This window comes from Neovison vison, chromosome 1 (genome assembly GCF_020171115.1).
Source record: "Neovison vison isolate M4711 chromosome 1, ASM_NN_V1, whole genome shotgun sequence".
NCBI classification, from domain to species: Eukaryota; Metazoa; Chordata; class Mammalia; order Carnivora; family Mustelidae; genus Neogale; species Neogale vison.
Window position 1 is genome coordinate 147,782,902 of NC_058091.1, and position 20,531 is coordinate 147,803,432.

A 20,531-nucleotide genomic window follows, 5' to 3' on the forward strand; every position below is an offset into this window, starting at 1 on the left:
CAGCTGTTTTTGCAATGAAGCTTTCAATGAAACTAGTTTTGGAATTTTGAAACCTTTGCTTATAAGCGCACTTCTTAAAGGATCTTATCCAGTTAGAATGTTCCTTATAATGGTGACTATAATTCCAAGTTATTCAAAAGTTCACCCATTTTCCCAGAAAGGCACAAGAGCTTGGCCCAGGGACCAGATAAGTGGTCCGTACAGTATTTTAATTACGAGGGCTCTGTTTTCCAATAGCTCTTCTAAAACACTGCAACTCAATGTGTTTTTTTGAACAGGATGGGTGATTTCAGGAAGCTTCAAGAACAGAAACCAAAGAGTACTTATCAGGAAAAGTGATGCCTTTATAAAAACAAAAAGGACAAGCCTTTTGAACAGATCCCAGATAAAGCCTGCGGAGCCTAAACAATGCAAAGCGAGAAGAACTTGAATCCAGGAGGAGAGTTACCCTCAAACTCCAGGGTTGGGAGAAAGCAGTGAGCTTGATGGACCCAGTGGGTCCTGGCCCCTGTTTGCTCACCAGCCTCGAAGTTGTTGGGGCACTTCTCTGCATCCCACTTCTCTGACACGAAGTGATGTCAACCTCAAAAATAAAATGGCTAGTTGGGGCACCTGGGTGGCTCAGTGGGTTAAAGCCTCTGCCTTCAGCTCAGGTCATGATCCCAGGGTCATCATCAGTTATTCCAGCCTCTTTCTTTGCTCCCTAGGCCTAGGGTTACCAGCTGCTTCCTAGGGTTGCTGCCTTTGCTAAACCTTCACGTTGTCTTTTATACTCAGAGTTGCCATGTTAATAACCTTGTCATGATGGAGTGATTCTCGATATTAAATTCACCCTGTGCAAGGAACTGGGGTAGTTTCTGCCTCCTAGTTGGTCTCTGACAAGCAGACACCATCTGTTAGACTCACTGCTCAAACACAGTGCTGGAGAAACAGTGTATGTTTCTAGGTCACCGACCCTCTCTCCGTGTCTATGTAAGGTGCTGCATCGCCCCCCTGGCCTACAGATTAGGGCATGCTGGCTGGGGAGAGTGGTGACCCGAAGGAGCCTGGAGAGCCACAGGGAGGCGCAATGTTTGGCAGCAACTGAGGAGGAAATCTCATGCAACAGTTTTACTGAGACTAAGATCTGTTGTAATTTGTAGGTACACAGAAGAAGAGAAACTTAACCTTGCTTGTCTAGAAAGGTAATGGATTGTAAGTATTTACTTATTACTGATAGCTAAGTGCCTTAGAGACTATAAATTGTTTGGCTTGGATATCTTTATAAGCTAGAGATCCAACTGTAAACACTGGATAATCAATTGAATACATTTTAAATTGGAATAGTTCATAACTCAGGTGTTCTCACTTTCCTAATTTCCCTAGTAATTAGCCAGTGACAGTACTTTCAAAACTGGACAATCCTCACCAGGAAGCATATACTCTGAAAAAAGTCAGTTTTCTCCACCAGAGCCAGACTCTGACCTATGGCTAACCTATTAACTAGACAAGCAACAAAGGCCAAAGGACAGTCATCACTTCAACCTACATCTTCTAGTTTCAGATTAGAATGTAAGGAGGAAGCAGAGAGGAGCAATGTGATCAACCAAATATTCTGGGGGTGCCTCTCACGTCAAAACGAAAAGTTTCTGTAAAATATATTTCCTTCCAAACACTGTTTGACCCACAGGAAGTCTGGGAAATCTTCAAAAACATGCATTTTAAAGATGCAATCCCAAACTTCTACGGATGATGAAAAGTAATCAAGAAAATGTCATAACCAACAAAACGAAACGAAACAAAACAAAACACCTCAGGGCATTCCACAAAACTGTTGGGGTACAAATAGTCCCAATACTATGTAACTTGTTTCAGTTGGTAGGAAATGAGAGAAAACTTCCACGCTCTCTTAATGAACAGGTATAATATTAATACCCAAACATGAAAAAGTTAGTATATGCACAAAAAGAAAATTTCAGATCATGTTCTAAAACCAATGCAAAATCTGAAATAAAATGTTAGTCAATATTGAGAAAGTAAAACATTACCCAATATTAACCTACCATGAAGAAGCAGGGTCTACACTAGAAATAGAACAATGATTCAGTATTAGGAGAGCTATTAATATCACACCAAATTAAGAGTTCTAAGGAGGAAAAAAGCCCCACATGATTAAATGATTACCTCCACTGATGCTGAAAACGCCTCAGACACAATTCACCCATTTTTAAGAAAAACCCTTGAAAAAATATAGAAGAATTAATTATTCCTTAGCATGATTTAAAAATACATAATTTAATCCTAAGGCCAAGATCTTAATGTGGAAACCCTGAACGCATTTGCACTAATGGCAGAAACAATGCAATGATGCCTGTTATTTTCACTACATGTGAAACATTTTCCTGATAGACTAAAGTCAGCAATTATAGGTGTAGGAACTGGAAAAGAAGATAGACAAATATATTTACAGGTGACATATAGTATACAGGGAAAGCTCTAGACGTACATCAAGACAGAAGCCACTAGCCACACTTGGCTACTTACACTTAAATTAACTCATCAAATAAAATAAATAAAATAAAATTCAGTTCCCTCAGTCACACATTTCAAGTGTTTCACAGCCACAGATAGCTGGTGACTACCACACTGGACAGTGTGGACACAGGATATTTCTGCCAAGGAAATTTCCATTAGGCAATGCTGCCCTAGCGAATCAATGATAAAGCTAATTCAAATAAACCAGAATACAATTCAGCAAGATAATATAAAATTAACATGTAAAAATAACAGCATTTCTGGGGCGCCTGGATGCCTCAGTTGGTTGAGCATCCGACTCTTGATTTCAGCTCAGGTCATGGTCTCATGGGTGGTGGGATTGAGCCCCACGTCAGGCTCTGAGCTCAGTGCCTGTTTTGCGTGAGAGATTCTCTTCCTCTGTCCCTCTCCCTGCTTGCTTGCGCTCTCTCTCAAATCAATCAATAAGTCTTTTAAAGAAAATTTTTAAAAAGTAACATTTCTATACCCAAATAATTACTAATTAGGGGACCAATGCATTAGGAAACCTCACTTACAGCCGCTCGGTATTGCTGGAGAAAGAGAAAAGTGCCCCGGATTCTTTCAGGATTAATTTATTAAAAAAGAAATAACAGAAAAATACTCAACATGCAAAAGTCTTGTGAAGAAAATGAAGGAAAACCACAGAACATGCCAAAGACGGAGGCAGACCGCCCTTCGGAAGATGTACCACAGGAGGCAGATGGAAATCCTCAACCTTCCCAAGAAGGTGTAAGCCAGGAAGCAGAAGGAAATCTTAGAGGAGGGCTGACCCAGCCTGGCCAGGGGTTTAAAGAGGACACTCCTGTGAGGCATCTGGACCCTGAAGAAATGATAAGAGGAGTAGATGAGTTGGAAAGGCTTAGGGAAGAGATTAGAAGAGTAAGAAACAAGTTTGTGATGATGCATTGGAAGCAAAGACATTCACGCAGCCATCCTTACCCTGTGTGCTTTAGGCCTTGAATTTTTTTTGTCTGATACTAAAATCTGGCCCCTGCTTCTTTCTGTTAGTGTTTTCTGATGTATCTTTGACCTTCGTTTTACTTTAATCATCTGGTGAAATTTTGTTTTAGGTAGTTTCCTTGTTACCAGCATCTCCCTGGATTTTGCATTTTGACCCATTCTCCAGGTCTGTTTTTCAATTGGAAAGTTTAACACATTTGCATGGAAATATATTCGTTCTATATTGTAAAGTAAAACATAACAGGTTATAAAGCGGTATATTTAGTATCAGCTCACATATGTAGGATTAAATCCCAAATTTGTGTGGATGTGTGTTATACATGAAGACATATATCAAAAATGTAACTGCTTATTTCTTTGTGGCGTGAGCTTTTTTCTTTATGCTTATATGTATTTTTTTTTCACGAACACATGTCACACACACAAAAAGAATTAAAGTTTTATAAGTAAGAGTTAAATAATTTGCAACCAGCTTATAAGGGCAACGGGGGCACCTAAACTCTTGATGGAAGAACTATTTAAAAAAATGTAAACCTCAAGTTACCTCTGGATTTCTTAGCCAGAGGAATAAAATTGGCAATTATTACAGATTAAAAAAAAAAAAAAAAAAAGGAAACCTCACTTACAAAAACAACAAACAAATTCTTAGCAAAAACTTAAAACACTACTGAAAGACATAGAGTAGCCTTCAACAAATGGAAAGACAACCCTCCTTCTTGATTAGGATGTCACATCATCATCAAGAACTGAGTTCTCCCCAAGTTATTTATTTTAATGTATTTGTCCATTGAGGCATTTTATTTCCATGTATGCATTACATACCTAGACAAAGAATCCCAGGAGTTTCCCTCCTGTTGGTTTTCATCTTGCTTCTTCCTGGTCCACGATACCAACTTGAGGTTGTCAGGACAATGGAACCAAACTGGTGGGTCAGGAGGTTTATTCTGCCATTTTTCTAGATCTTTCCGTTTTACATCAAATAGAGAGTTGATGATTCCACACTTGTTTAACCTGCCCGTGAGGTTCACAACAATTTTCTCAGCACTGTGGTCAACAGTGGTTTCAAATTCAGCCATGTAACCACGCTTCATCATCACAGCTGGAAACAGCTGGGGCTTGGCCTAATAAGAACATGGCGTTTGCCTCTTCTCGGCTATGTTAATGCTCTTGAGAGCATCAGCCAGGACATCACGGCACCATTATGGTAGCAAGGAAACTGGAGGAAAGAGTTCCTAAGCCATTTGCAAATTTAGTGGATCCCATTAAAAATATCCAGTGAGCTTCCTCATGGAGCTCGAAAAGTTTACCATTAAGTTAATTAGGAAAATACCGAAGAGAAAACCTTTAAGGAAAACTGGCCCCCTCGCTAAAACATACAACGAAACATCTCTAATCAACAGTACCTTACTGGCACATGAGTAGGCAGCCAGACAGTGGGCTGAATGGAAATTTCACAGTTACAACTACCTATATGAGTCTAGTCCAAGATCAAAGTGGTATTTCAAATCCTGGAGAAAAAGGTTTTCATAAAGCCTTTTCATTCAATTATATACCTGTCTGGAGAAAACTAAAATTAGATCTATTCTTCACACCATACACAAGAATAAACTTGGTGCTATAAATTGACCTTTCAAACTTTACTGTTTGTAAAAATCTCTAAATTAAAAAAAAAAAAAACCAACTTAAAAAAATAACAATGACTAGTCCAGAAGGCAAATACTGAACCTGAGGGGCTGTGACTCAGGAGCATGAACTCTCAGGGACTCCTCAGCACTCCTCTTGGGACCGGGAGCCTCCCTGCCTTTGCTCAGCCCCTTCCCCAGCCCGGGATACCCTCTCCCTTGCCACCTCGAGAAAACTTGCTCCAGACTAAACTTCACAGGGCAGTTCTCTTTTCCGAAGGTTAGTCCTGAGCAACCCAGCAGTTGCACTACTGGATGTTTACCCGAAGGAGACGAAAGCATCACTTCGAAGGGGTGCGCGCACCCTGAGGTCTAGAGCAGCATTATTTGCAGTTACCGAACTATGGGAACACCCAAGTCCCATCCACTGATGAACGGATAAGGAAGAAAGGCCGTGTACACACACACAATGGAATACTACTCGGCCACACACACACACACACACACACACACAAATGTAATCTTGCCATTTGCCACCACTCGGATGGAGCTAGAGAGTCTAACGCCGGGCGATATCAGCCCGTCAGAGAAAGACAAATACTGTATGATTTCACTCACCTGTGGAATTTAAGAAACAAAACACAGGAACAAGGCGTGGGGGCGGGGGGGGGTATCAAGAACAGACTCTGAAGTCTGGAGAACACACTGACTGACGGTCACCAGGGAGGAGGTGGGTGGGGGGATGGGGCAATAGGGGACGGGGGTTTAGGAAGGCACTTGGGATGAGACGTGGGGGTTGTATGAAGTGCCGAGTCACGGACTTTTACATCTGAAACTATTATGACACTGAACTCACCGTTTCTCTGAGGCGGAGCAGCGGGAAAAGAGCCCCACGAGTTAAGGGGTCTTCTCTGCGCTCTTTCACCCGGCAGCGTCGAGGCGGTGAGGACACGGAGTAGACACGCAGCACGGCCGCGCTCGGACCCGTCGTCTAACCTCCCAGACTAAGTTACCACGAATCCCCGGTCCCGAGTCGCCAGGGCCCTGAGGTGGGCCCCTGGGACACCGGCTCCGGGAGCGCGTCTGCGCGCGGGGTCTCAGCGGCGCCTTGGGAGCGCAGGTGCAGACCGCCCCCCGGTTCCCGCGCAGCCGGGCCACGCCCACCGCCTGCGCGCATGCGCCCCTAGGGGACCGGCCGCCCGCGCCGGGGAGCCTGACCCCCAAGGTGCTGCTGCTGTCGCCTCTCGACCCCTGTCCTGACTCCTGGGAGCGCCAATCCCGCCTTTTCCCCATGGCGAGTTTTCCAGTCCACTTCTTGGTCCATTCGTATGGGAGCAGGCCATGCCCAGGTCCCCCGGACGTCCTCGAGCCACCTCCTGCGTGTCCTTCCTTCTAAGACAGCCAGGAGCTCCCGAGTGTCAACTCTGGAATAAAGGACACGAGAAGGCAGAGTGTGGAGACGAAGTGGCCGAGTGGTTAAGGCGATGGACTGCTAATCCATTGTGCTTTGCACGCGTGGGTTCAAGTCCCACCTTCGTCGCTTGTATGCTTTTGCTGTGACAGATGCATGAATATTTTCAAAAGTCTCCTCCTGGCATTTCCATTTGGGGATATGCTCCCCCCAGGTAGCTGTTCAGGGCACGTCTGGCCGGCTCAGTGGATAGAGCATGTGGCTCTTGATCTGGGAGTCAGGGGTTCCAGACCCACTTTGGTGTCCAGATTACTTATATCAATAATTTTTTTTTTAAAGGAGGAGAAAAAAGAGAGAGAGAGACAGAGAGAGAGAGAGAGAAAATCTGTTCAGTGTCCTGAGTGTCAGTTGGAGAAAGTTACCTTCATCTTTACTGACTATAAGACCTCTGCTGTTCACCCCTTCCTTCCTTCCTTAAGGGTGTATTCCTGCATTTGTGACATTTAATTTTTTAAAGCAGACTTTGCAGATTATTCCTCAATTTTACCCAATCGAATCTATTCTTTTGATATGTAGCATACTCCCTGAAGGGCTTTTGTTTTTAACCTATTCAGAATTAAGAGAATTAATTGGTCAAATCTTTTTTTTTTTTTTTAAGATTTTCTCTATTTATTTATTTGACAGAGAGAGACCACAAGTAAGCAGAGAAGCAGGCAGAGAGAGAGAGAGAGAGAGAGAGAGAGGAAAGCAGGCTCTCCGCTGAGCAGAGAGCCCGATGCGGGACTCGATCCCAGGACCCTGAGACCACGACCTGAGCCGAAGGCAGCGGCCCAAACCACTGAGCCACCCAGGCGCCCCTAATTGGTCAAATCTTTTTAGCAATCCGCCAGATTGGCCAGTTTCCATATTTGTTGTTTACAATGTTACCACTGATACTTGTGTAAGTCAGATTCTCCAGGATAGCAGAAATTTCGTTTTTTATATTTATATAACAATCAAATATAGGTTTTAGATTGATAGATGTTTGAGATTTATCCATTCAGGAACATGACTGGAATTTTTTTCCCTCCTCAAATGTCAACTAGGTTGTGCTATTACATTGCCTTCTGCTTAAAAACGATGATATTTAAGATAACTTACTAAAAATATTTTTCTAAAATCTTCTTTTAAAAAAAGGTAAAGGCATTTTGTTACAGCAATTTAAAAACACACTGAAAATTGGAAATAGTAACATAAAAATACTCTGAGACTCATCTCAGAGCTTCAGGACTGTCCTCTAGGGGCTGGCCCAGCCCTCGCACTTCCTGTCTGCCAGCTTTTTCCAATTCCTCTCCTTGGGGAAGGATTCTATCTTCAGGAAACAAACTTCATAGCACCTCTTCCACATCCCCTAGTACAATAACCACTGAAAACCTCATAGCCCTGCCTGTGACTATATCTAGCATTTTGGGTTATTTATAATGAAGAGAAATGGTGAATGGGTGAGAGCAACACGTGCACCCCTGACACCTCCTCGAGGTGAGCCCGAGCTCATTTCCCTCTGTGACCTCTGATGTCCTCCTTCAGGACCCACACTATTGCCAGAACCATACACTGTACACACATGCCTATAATTAATTCTAATTTCAGAAGTTAAGAACTAACTCTTCATTTAAATTAATGTAAAGCCAGATTATTTTGTGTTCTTTGATAATAAAGACACTGATTGCATCGTGGGGGTACCAGAGCACTCACAAATGATGTCTAAAAAAAAACACTATAAACTGGTTTCAAACTTAGTTTATTTATTCATTTAAGAAGATACATTTACTGGGGCATCTGAATGGTTCAGTTGGTAAAGCATCTGCCTAAGGCCCAGGTCACTGCTGGAGGGTCCTGGGATTGAACTCCACATTAGGCTCCCTGCTCAGGGGGAGCCTGCTTCTCTCTCTCCCCCCTGTGCCCTCTCTCTCTCGCTATCTTTCTCTCAAATAAATAAATAAAAATCTGAAAAAAACTAAAAACAAAAAGATACATTCACATGGTTAGTAAATCAGAACATACAGAATGATATAAAATGAACTTCTGCCGACTAGGCCTCCATTTACCTGCTTTCTCTCAAACCAGGAAACCATTCTTACAGTTTATCTTTTATTTTTCCAAAGATTATTTATGTATATAACATCAAATTAACTATATTTTATTTCATTTGATACTATTACTCTGGAATATAACATCAAATTAACTATATTTTATTCCATTTGATACTATTACTCTGGAATTGCTTTTCTTTCATTGAATAAAATCTCCCATGGATGTCACACCCTATCTGTACTTTCGAACTTGCTCATTCTTTCATAAATTTCATAAAATCCCTTTGGAAGGATGGATATTTATGGATGTAGGGATGCTTTCAAATAAACTCTTTGGCTGGATATTTAAGGTGTTTCTTAAAAAAACAACTCTGCAATGTGTAGTATGTTTCTACAGGAATTCTCCCATAAACCATTATATTTATGGGATCAGGTCCTAGAAGTAGCATTACTGTATCAAAGGGTAAATGCGCTCGTAATTTTGGTAAACTTGGCCAAATTGTTTTCTCGCTTCCTACTTCTGGAGTCTTGGCAGTGAAGGAACCCTCTTACCAACATGAGAATTTAAGCTACTTCTTGAGGGGGTCGGAATGGAAAACATGAAGGCTGAGTCCCTGGTCATGGTCTCCTGTGTCAGCTCGGGGCCCAAGTTCCTCAGTTTCTTGTATGAGAACAAGTTTCATTCCATCTTTCACATATTTGTTACATGTTCACGTTACCTGTGCCCATTTTATTTTTAAACACAGCACAGCAAAATAGCTATTTCAAACCTCCTTACTGAAAGGAGCAATGACAAAACAGACATTTTTCTAGTTTCACTAAGTGTGCCAAACATTCAACTCCGTGTCTATCTCTGTGAATCAGCAAGAACGGGCTGACGATTGCATAGCCAAGAGTTAGAAATTCTTGAATATGTAACAGGGAAGAATTATTCTCTAAGGAGGAATTCAAGCATAATAAAATAATACAATCTATCAAAGAAAAGAAAAGAAAACAAAGCATCAGCAGGAGAACACTGTGAGCAGCTCTCATCTCAGGGGGTTTGTGGTAGAGAACCTTGGATTTCTGCAGGTAGCGGGCATGCTGGTGGTGCCTATAGAGAACGTGTACCATGTGGACACTGGCCCAGCCCATCAGACTCAGAAACAGGAAATCTCTCAGGACCATGAGAATGAGAAAAATCCACTTCATCATCTGGCTTGCTGGTAGGAAATAACAGTAGCCACCATTTTCACCAATTTGTGATCTGTTTAGCCTTCTGACGTTTTTGATGTAATAGAGTAAGTTCACGCTGACCAAGGAATTGAGTACCCAGAAGAGGAGGAAAAAGGGAAGGATACACCAGGTAGATGCTGGCTTGAAGCTGGCACACTTGGAGGCTCTGCGGCTGAGGGTGGAGGCCTGGACCACAGTCAGGAAGCTGCTGGTGCAGATTGAAAGACCCCGGGCCACCCGCGCCACGTACACAAGGGTTTTACAGGCTGTGCCATCCAGTAAGTTTCTCCAGCCAAAAATGTCTATTGTTTTTAGCATTACCTTGGAAAAAAGGATTATGATATTTGTAAAAGCCAAGTGGATGAGAATTAGATGTGTAGATTTCTTTTTAGTGTCCCAAAAGAAAATGCACATGTAATTCACAGCAACAAAGACGTTCCCCACAATGCCCAGTCCACTGAGAAAGAGAAATCCTGGTCCTTTGATATCGTTCACAACCATTTCTTATCACATGGGCAGAAATGTCTGAATCTGGCAAGCACCCTTTGAAGAAAGCAACAGCAATGATGATATATATCTGCAAAGAATAATTCATATCAAAGGGCTTTTCTACTGTATATAGGACAGTCAAGGTACATGTAATGGAGCAGAATTTTGTGCCAAGAACTCTATTCCTTTCCCTGGGAGCACTCTTTGTAGGTTATTCTATGTAGTTACAAATGCAATATTGGGAACAAGAATACAAAAACCTAAATTTGCAATCTAGATTTTGGTTTCTGGCTCCCTCCATGCCAGCAAAGACAACCTATGTGCTTGATAGTTTATGTATCCCAGATAGGTTCAATCTCAGCATGTGCGGAATTGAACTAAAAGTCCTCCAAACTGATGTCACCCCGTGTTTTCTACTTTCTCATGTGATATTACCATCAGCCAACTCCACAAGAGTCTGGGTCTTCATAACACCCCCACCTCCGCACACCCCACAACAGAGACTTAATAATTCCTCTTGCTTCCACGTCGTTCAGAGCTCCAAACTGAGCCTGTCTCGTCTGTCACCGTGCCCCTTCTTTTGTTCAGCATGCAACACATACCGCAGTTTAATTAGTATGACAGTTTCCTGGTTTGCCTCCTGATTATTCCAATTCCAATCTCTGATGCATACACTTTAGTATTTCCAAACTTGTCTTTTAAATTCCAAAGTGATTCTGTAATTTCTTTGCTTACAAGTTTTCAGTGGGTTTTCCTAGTTCTCAACATCAAATCAAACAGCATAGCCTTTTGAGATAGGACCCCCATCTTTTAAAGCTTGAGACCTCCAGAAACAATGTGTGGGCTGCACAAACTCAGATCTGACGTGGCGTGCCCTGGCCAAGGGTCTGGAGGGACTTTGGATGGCTGCCTGCAAGGGTCATTATAGGAGGTCTGAGTCTCACTGAGGAATCGGAGGCTCTGTGGGAAGCCTGGATAGGTTCAGGAGGTGTTACTACTTCCCTGGGGGCTAGGGGTTTAGGCAAAGACAATTAACAAGGAACTGGGAGCGGTCAGGAAATGAGGGCAGTTTCTGAATTAGGGATCCCTAATAATGGTGAAGGGAAGCAAAACGGGGAAAGGCATCTTCTGTAAGAAAAGAGAAATCACTAAAACCAAGGGTTGTAATGGGCTTTCACCACTCCTGAATAAGCCCGGAGAAACAATGTTTTCAAGTAATTTAGCAGTCAGCTTTACCCATCTCTGTTTTCCCAACCTGGTTAACAACAGAACTGACTCCACTGTTACTAGTCCAAGCCCATTGACAACTGGTTAGGCCTGGAGAGAAACTTGTTACTCTTTCATCATTAACCTAAACAATCTCACTTTTCACCTAGAATTTATATGAAACTGCTGACAAGTTTCATTAAATGAAAGAAACCAGGATGTTTGATTTAACTTCCAGGATTTACATGGATTCTATACACTTGAGAAGCCTTTCCACTCTGCCCCATACCCTACCAAAGTTGTAAAAATTTAATGGCCTATATTCAATACTCCTCTGTATAAAATGTTTCCCCTTTTTTGAGCTTTCTTTCCATCTTCCCCAGATTTCAAAGCTTGAATCCGAATTGGGACCACTTTCTGTATCACCTAATATACCACAGCTCTTTCTTTCTGACTGAATAATAGGAAGAGTGTCAGAGTGGGGAGGGATGACACCCTCCCAGATTACTTTTTGCAAATGGTCAAGTAAACTATTTTAAAAGACAGGCTTTACACTCAGGCAGTTGGGTGACGCCCATTCTGGATCGAACACCTACCAGCTAGTCCAACTCTGTGCATCCCTCTCAGCCTGTTTTCTCCTCAAAGAAATGAGAAGCCTATTCCTGCTAGGGAAGACGATGGTAAAGGGAAAGTGGGCAGCCTCTGGGTACTCACAAGCTGGCGATGCAAAAGTAGGGATTTGCCAACAGCCCCTGTCACTTCAATCCTCATGGCTACTAACAGGGCCCCATCCAGCTGGCGTGTGGTGGGCGCAGTTGGCTTACGTGGATGGTGTTAATACTAGGATCCGGAGGCTTAAGGACAGATGCAGGAGAAACCTTCCAATTACACACGTGAACTTGGGGGATTTGGAACACGCTGGGGAAGACAAAGCTGGCTCGTTTGCAAAACACAGGAATGCACCAAATGAGGGCTACAGATTTTATCACTGTGAGTGATGCTGACACAGGCATAATGCAGGGGCCACGGACGCTGAAGAGGCAGAGCTGCTCCTGGGAACCGGAAACACTCTGACCCTTCTCGATTTCCGGATAAAGAATGTGGGTCCTTTCTCTGAGAGGCCACCCCACAGCTCTCCCATGGGACCACATCCTGCACTCAGGACACAGTGCTCGCCCATGTCTGGAGGCACATTTGGGGCACTGGTCCCCATCATCTCTCTGCCCCGGGGACATACCTTTGCAAGCTCAGGAGGCCACAGGCTCAGGCTCACAGAACCTCTCTCAATCTGCCTTCCTTAGTCAAAGAGAGAAGCAAGTTCCTACACCTGAGGGAAAGTTCCTCTGGCACAGGGAGTGAGACTAGGATAGGTCAGGTGTGCTCACCTGCTCCCTTCCATGCAGCTCAGCCCTTTGTCGCTCCTTCTGGCAGGTGAACCCCACACCTCAAGCCATATTTGTACCCTCTGGATGTGATGAGCTCTTGGCTAACAGGCACTGAAAGCAAGACTTCACTTTGCAAAGCTGTCAGCCTGTCAGGGAGGAGAAAACCCTCGGCAGGATCTCGGTCCCTGAAGTACAGCTTTCCCTGTCCCTCCACAATTACAGCAAGTGTTTGGCTCAGAAGTGTTGTCAGTCTTGATTAGGTTTAATTATATTCCTAGGAAGGATGTGCGGTGGGGAAATGAGCGATTAGCGAGGATTCCGGATCCAGCCTTTCCCGTTTTTCTGATCCTCCTCACCTTCCCTAAGTCCCAAGGCTGTGAATCTGAATGGGACCTGCTCCCAGACACATGGAAGTCACTTTCCTTTCTTTCTCGAGGTTTTCTTTATGTGTGGGGATATGGCAAAGGGGATGGCTAGAGATTCTGTTTTCTGAGCACATGACAAGCGTGGATCCGGAGAAGACAAGAACCACCACGATCCTCCTGTGCACGTGGGGTTTTGGTGGGGAAATGGCTTTCCTCCTACCCTTTGAGTTCCAAGCTGGGAACTCTGTGATTCAAGACAGACGGACAAGGGAAAATCAGGCAAGCATTTATTATCCCTTATTCCTCATGTACACATAGAATTTTCCCAGAGAAAACTGAGCCACTCTCTGAGGTGGCTTGGCACTTTAGCTAAACACCATTGTAATAAGGAAGGGGATGGGAGAGAACAATTTTCCAGAAGTGAGGGAATATAGGATCCCCACAGACACAGAAAGCACAACACAGTCTTAGATTAAATAGAAGGTGATCTCATCAGGGGCGCCTGGGTGGCTCAGTGGGATAAAGCCTCTGCCTTTGGCTCAGGTCATGATCCCAGTTTCCTAGGATCCTAACATCGAACCGGGCATCTGCTCTGTGGGGAGCCTGCTTCTCCTCTCTCTCTGCCTGCCTCTCTGCCTAGTTGTGATTTCTCTCTGTCAAATAAATAAAATATTTTTTTTAAAAGGTGATCTCATCAGATGCTTTGTAGTGCAATTCATAATACAAAAGAGTAAGAGATTTTAAAGCAACCAGAAAAAAGATTTCTGAGGAAAGGATGCGCAGACTGATAATGATTTCTTAGAAGTAAAATATAAAAGTCTGAAGTGACAAGATGTATTTTGAAACTGCTGAGGCAAAACAATGCTGTCAGTTCAGAGGGTTATACAAAGTAAATTTATCTTTCAAGAATGAGGATAAAATAAATATCAAAGGAGATGAAGTAAAACAGAGCAATGTCACCACTGACAAACTTTACTAAGGAATGTTCAAGTTCACTCTTTGAGAATTACCAAAAATTTATATATATATATATATATATATATATATATATATATCTAGGAGAGTTATACTGTAGGAGAAAAAAAACTGGTAAATAGATAAACATAAGCAAACATTGCCAGTATAAGAGGTAGTGATGATGACAAATGATATCTCCTTTGTTGATTAAAAAGGTAGGAATTAAAATACTGGCTCAGAATAGTTTAAGAGGCAGAAGCAATTACATGTAAAGTTTGTTAAAGTGCTATAGTTCTTGGAGAAGGTTATGAAGCAGCTTGACTTTAGGCTCTGTAAAGTCAACCATGCACAATAAAATTATCCATAATGAGCCCACAAAGAACTGAAAACATGTAATACCACATGGCTGTATGGAGGAGAAGAAAAGTAAAATAAAGGGGGGGGAATCAGCAAAACCAAAAATCTAATAAAAAAAGACAAAGAAGAAGAAACGAGAAACACAAATATGGGAAAAATACAGATCAAGGGGACGTTGAACACAAATCCAAGGGTATCCGTACATCCTCCTAATACAACACATTAATGCTGGAGCAGCTTTATCCAGGAACCATCAGATCTCTAGAAACAAAGTTATGGGCTAAAGAAGTCTAATTTGTCAGTCAAGAAGTAGAGGGAGAACATTCCAGAGGAACCATATAATGGTCTCTCCTATAAGTGAAAGATATGAAGCATCTTTTCTAGTATTCGGGTTTCTGCTAAAGGATTCTGAGTAGGGGCTCAGGGAAGCAGGACTGGTTAATGTTTTTTTTTTTTTTTAATTTCTTTTTAAAAAAATTAACATATAATGTATTGTTAGCCCCAGGGGTACAGCTCTGTGAATCATCAGGCTTACACACTTCACAGCGCTCACCATAGCCCATACCCTCCCCAATGTCCATCACCCAACCACCCTCTCCTCACCCCCTCCCCCCAGCAACCCTCAGTTTGTTTTGTGAGATTAAGAGTCTCTTATGGTTTGTCTCCCTCCTGATCCCATCTTGTTTCTTTTTTTTTTTTTGGTTAATGTTTCTGAGATGGGATTAGTAATTAGGGGAAGCCGGCATTAAATTAAGTAAGAACTGAGTGCAAGCATGAGTCTATATTGGTTTAGCAATTGGGTATTCCCAGCAACAGAAACTGGTTTGGGGCACCATAGTATGAAAGTAGTAGTCATTTCAAGGGGGGGCATTTACAGTGTTTTTAGCTGCTCCATGACCTTGGAGGAAAGGGTGCTACCTGTTCCCTCTACAGCCTGTTTTATCTGGGTATATTCTCTCAGCCTGATAAACGTGGATTTTTTTTTTTTCTTTTTCAGCATGAGCTGATTTTCACTCTTTCAGTCTGGGAGAGATTTTACTCTTTCTTTCTTTTTTAATGTATTTTTTAAAAAGAGTTTATTTATTATTTGACAGAGAGAGAGATCACAAGTAGGCAGAGAGGCAGGCAGAGAGTGAGAGGGAATCAGGCTTCCTGCTGAGCAGAGTGGGGCTCGATCCCAGAACCCTGAGATCATGACCTGAGTTGAAGGCAGAGGTTTAACCCACTGAGCCACCCAGGCACCCTGAGATTTTACTCTTTCAAACATCAAACGTTTATATAATGCTTCACAAATTTTAAATAATTTAATTTTACTACCATTGTTTTATTGATGATAAAGTAACAAGTAAGTAAATCACTTTCCTAAGGTCTGAAAGCTAGCAATTAATGGAAGTCGACATCAAACACAGGAAAATTAATTCCAGAGCCCATAGATCAAACTATTAATCTTTGCTGCCTATGAATATTGGATTATAGGAAAGTAGGTATTAAATACTGCTATTTTCCCCCTTCAAGGATCCGGCACAAGCCTCTGGAATGTGCGTTGATTCGTGCAGCCTGCATTCTGTTCTCCCTTAAATGATGGAAGCAAGAGGCTTTGAAAAGTTATTAAAATATATATAAACTCTCTCTTTCCAATATCCTGCAGATCATATATAAGTGTGTAGCTTTGACACATCTGAAGAAACACTCAAATCATTCTAGGTGGGTTGGCTTCTCCAACTCATTCAGTTTGACATTTGTAAGTGATCACAAATCAACTCAAATTTCTCTCCAAATTGGCTCACAAACTCTTCCCTCGGTAACAGGCACTTTTATGACCATAACCATAGGTGTCATTCCATAACGTTTCCATAAACAGTTCGGTGGGCATTTCCTAGCCGCACTGTGCTGGGAAACGGAGATCCTGGGTGCAGAGGAGCACCTCCTCTCCAGGGCTCCACCATGGAGGGAAGGAAGGAAACAGGTAAGTAGATGTGGCAACAGGGCCCAGGGAGTTCAGGGAAAGTCAGCAGGCAGCCTGCTGTGGGAAGGGACGTGGCAGAGGACAAGACCATCTTAGCATCTGGAGTTCGTGCACATCTCTGGGCCGGGGAGTGAAGGTCATTCAGAAACAAATTTGGTAAGAAGGAGAAGAGGCCAAATTGGGAAGGACAAACATGCTTAGACAGAGGGTTGACATGGGAAGCCATTTAGGGTTTGTAGGCAGTGAAGCAAAAGGAAGAAATTTGTGTGTCAAAAGCTCATCTTGACTATAATATAGAAAGAAGATAAACAGAAAGAGTGATACCATTTATAAAGTGGTTTTATAAATCACAACCTGAGCTATTGAGGAATTGGCCTTCAGGGCGGGGCACTTCTGATGAAGAAAGCCACTAAATTTGACAACAGGGAAGAGGGTGCGTCAGTAAGATTTGTGTCTGTGGTTGGATCCTGTGCAGCCGGAGCTCTTCCACTGATGGTTTGCTGCTCCCACTTGACCCCACCTGCGTAGAAAGTCAGGAGCACAAATGTTACCAGAGTCAGCACCCCCTCGAGGCAAGGGGTCTGGGCTTTCCTATTGCCCTTGGAAGGAGAGGGGTAAGCAGCATAGCCTGCCTCCTGAAACTACCCTCCTTTAGCCCAGTACAGATCTTTGGAGAAACTACCACTCTGTCAGCCCAGCGTTCACGGTCTCTGAAGGCGAGGAGTGAACAGGCTGGTAGAGAGGACCGAGAGGGAGCACCAACACAGCCCTCTGCAGTGAGACCATTTACTGGGTCTGAGCAGTGAGGGAGGAGCCTCTAAAATGACGTTCAGCATGATAGCTTAGAAACTGACGGAGTGATGTTGCCTTTTGCCCAGCTGTTGTTTGGGAAGAATGTTGTCACGTGAAATGTACACATGAGGGGTACATGTATAGGGTAGAAGGACCTCTTTGATCGGCAGGTGGATGTCCTAGTGCGGAATATATGAGAGATGTCTGGGCCGAATGTTTACACTGTAGTTCTCACCCTGGCCATATCAACTGAAACAGGAGAAAAGAAGAAAGAGCAAAGAATGAGATCAGAGACTTACAAGTGAGAGAACAATGTATATTTACAAACTTCAGAACTGAAAGTGTTCTTTTCCCTGGACCTAAATTATGTCATCTTTACTTATTTGTGTCTCTCAAAAGTTCTTCCTAGCTCCGTGTATGATAGCGGAACATGATTTGGAGTAAGATCACCCAGGGAATAATCTTGCTTTCACTTCTTGGACCTGGAGGTGGGGGGAACCTCTTTTTATTGGTGGGACATGGATATACTTTGCTCCTGAGACCTGGGAGGGGTGGAGGGGAACCCTGTGGACCTTATGGTTATCCATTTGGCGATATCTGCACGATGCCGTCTTTCAGAGCCTCATGGGTCCATGGCTCTTGTCTATACAAATGTCCCCAGAGTGTGCTCTCCCTTCAGAGCTCCAGGTTTCAGAGAAACTCCAGCCCCAAGATCAGAGCATCTCAGACTGCTCTCGTGCTCATGACCTGTTTTTTTTCCTCTTTTACTGGGCACATTTCATTTTCTCCTTCTGCGTAGGCTCCTTCTTGACAAATAATTACACCATTTCATTTTCTCCTTCTGCATAGGCTCCTTCTTGACAAATAATTACACCATACTGAATATTTTTTAAAAAGATTGCATCTATTTGTCAGAGAGAGAGAGAGAGGGCACAGGCAGTGAGAGCAGGGGCAGGGGCAGAGGGAGAAGCAGGCTCCCCGCTGAGCAGGGAACCTGATGTAGGACTCGATCCCAGGACCCTGGGTTCGTGACCTCAGCTGAAGGCAGACGCTTAACTGACTGAGCCACCCAGGCGTCCCCATCATGTTAAATATTAAATTATCTCTGACATTTTGTTACCCTGGTCTCAGCTCCTTTCTGACGATCAGCAGGGATGCCCACCTGACTCATGGCTGCAGTGCTCACTGAGGAATTGGGAAAACTGTTCTTTATATTGATTCCATTTGTAGCTAAAGGTACATCACATAGCATTATTTTTTTTTGCCCAGCACAAATTCTGTCCAGATGAATTAGAAGTGTACTGTAGAACTAGTAGGCCAATCTGGGTCTTCCAAGAAGCAAACAGCAAGATGCAATGAAATGTGCAGAGATGTGGTGAGGGCAAATGCTTTCAAGAAAATAGGGAGGGAGCCAGGAAGGGTGAAGAGCCAGCTGTGTGATCCTAAGTGAAGGACAGATAGTACAAGTTGGGTGAAAGCATCCTAGACCAGCTTCCAGACTAAGGAGAGTTGAACAAGGGAGTTCTGGAGCTAAATCTGGCCATGAGCAGAATCCCTGGAACACCTCCAAACTCACTTTAAGAGACTAGCATAACTTTGATGCCAAAATCGGAAAAAGAACATTGCAAGATACGAAAATCACAGGCTAACATTGCTCATGAATGTAGATGCAACAATTATAAAGAAAATATTAGCAAATGGAGCACAACAATATATAAAAGGGATAACATTTATTCCAGAGATGCCAGAAGGGCTTACTATTCAATAAATCAAGGAATATAATGAATCTCATAGAGACAACGAAAGGAGAAAGTACATACATTCATTTTAATAGAGCCCTAAACACATTTGACAAAAACCAACACCTAGTCATTAAAAATATAAATAAAGGGGCACCTGGGTGGCTCAGTAGGTTAAGCCTCGGCTTTTGGCTCAGGTCATGATCTCAGGGGCTCAGGTCAGGATCTCAGGGTCCTGGGATGGAGCCCTGCATCCGGCTCTCTGCTCAGTGGGGAGCCTGCTCCCCCCCCCCACCGCCTGCCTCTCTGCCTTGTGATCCCTCTCTCTGTATCAAATAAATAAATAAATAAAGACTTTTAAAAATATATAAATAAAACTTCCCAGGAAAATTATAATAGAAGATAAGTTTCTTCATATGATAGAGATTAACTACAGGAAAATCACTGTTAACATCATATTCAATGCAGAAATGTGTGTGTGTGTGTGTGTGTGTGTGTGTGTGTCTGCATATGATCTTTATTTCTCCTGCTTCTCTGACCCGATGGGGGGTTTGGGAAGTTCAACTTGGGATTCATTTTCTTTTGGCTCTTTTTCTTCAGCCTCTTTCTCTTCTTCTGCTGGGGGAGAGGAAGGAGGTCCCTTTTTTGAACCTGCAAGCCAGGCTCCAAAAGCTGACCCAACAGGATGTTGGATGACGTGGAGAGTCCAGCTGCCCCCCCGACTGCAGCGTCGCCACCAAGCTGCCGGAGGCCACACCACCCCCGTTGGTGACGGCGGCGGCGGACATCATCTTGGCCGCTAGCGAGGAAGCAGCGACTCCGGCCCCGGGGAAGCCCAGGGCGCCCAGCACCGCGGGCACGGCCGCCACCGCCAGCCCTCCTCCCACAACAGCGCCCGCCGTCCACTGCATCCCAGAAACTTCGTCCACCTCCCCGCGCTCCCAATGCAGAAATTTTTAAATGCTTTTCTCTGAGGTTAGAAATGAGACAGATGTTTATCATCATCATTTCTACTCAGCATTTTTCTGGAGATTCTAGCCATTATGAGAAAGTAAAAAAGGAAAGAAAGAAAAGAAAATGGAATGAAATAAAATAATTTTTTAGTCATCATTAATAGCATTGTGTGTGCAGAAAACTTGAAAGAGTGAAAAAGAAAACTAGCTAGTTCAGTAGATGGAAAGTCAATTTAAAACTAATTGCCTTCTACATATTCACAATAAATAATGGAAAATTTTACTAAAAACTTAAAAATCAAATCCAAGAAAAAATAAAGAAGTCACTTATGCTTTCTCCATTGAAAACTATGAAACATTGGTATACATTAAAGCTAAATAAATGTATAAGAATCCCATGTTCATGGAAAGAAAAACTCATTATGTTTAAAATGTCAATTCTCTCCAAATTCTACTTTTTAAAAATTGAAGTATACATCAATGGGTGAATCACTGAACTCTACCTCT

At 43.0% G+C, this 20,531-nt stretch overlaps 2 protein-coding genes, 1 non-coding gene and 1 pseudogene across 3 annotated transcripts; 2 read left to right on the forward strand and 2 right to left on the reverse strand.

Annotated features, from left to right (window-relative positions):
- The first annotated feature begins 3,094 nt into the window (after positions 1–3,094).
- LOC122914140 (transcription elongation factor A protein-like 8) lies at positions 3,095–3,614 on the forward strand. Its single transcript, XM_044260778.1, has one exon. The coding sequence runs from the start codon at positions 3,142–3,144 to the stop codon at positions 3,493–3,495; it is 354 nt and encodes a 117-aa protein (XP_044116713.1). The 5' UTR covers positions 3,095–3,141; the 3' UTR covers positions 3,496–3,614.
- Positions 3,615–6,575: 2,961 nt separating this feature from the next.
- On the forward strand, positions 6,576–6,657 carry TRNAS-GCU. The gene has a single exon. It is a non-coding gene; the product is annotated as a tRNA-Ser (tRNA).
- A 2,717-nt stretch (positions 6,658–9,374) lies between these two features.
- On the reverse strand, positions 9,375–10,316 carry LOC122909359 (putative vomeronasal receptor-like protein 4). The gene has a single exon (XM_044253480.1). The coding sequence runs from the start codon at positions 10,314–10,316 to the stop codon at positions 9,375–9,377; it is 942 nt and encodes a 313-aa protein (XP_044109415.1).
- Positions 10,317–19,588: 9,272 nt separating this feature from the next.
- Positions 19,589–19,982, reverse strand: LOC122913849 (annotated as a pseudogene).
- Positions 19,983–20,531: the final 549 nt, after the last annotated feature.

Bases quoted from the DNA above. Each gene is read 5' to 3' on its own strand.
- LOC122914140 (XM_044260778.1), top strand. From the start codon at position 3,142: ATGCAAAAGTCTTGTGAAGAAAATGAAGGAAAACCACAGAACATGCCA.
- LOC122909359 (XM_044253480.1), bottom strand. From the start codon at position 10,316: ATGGTTGTGAACGATATCAAAGGACCAGGATTTCTCTTTCTCAGTGGA.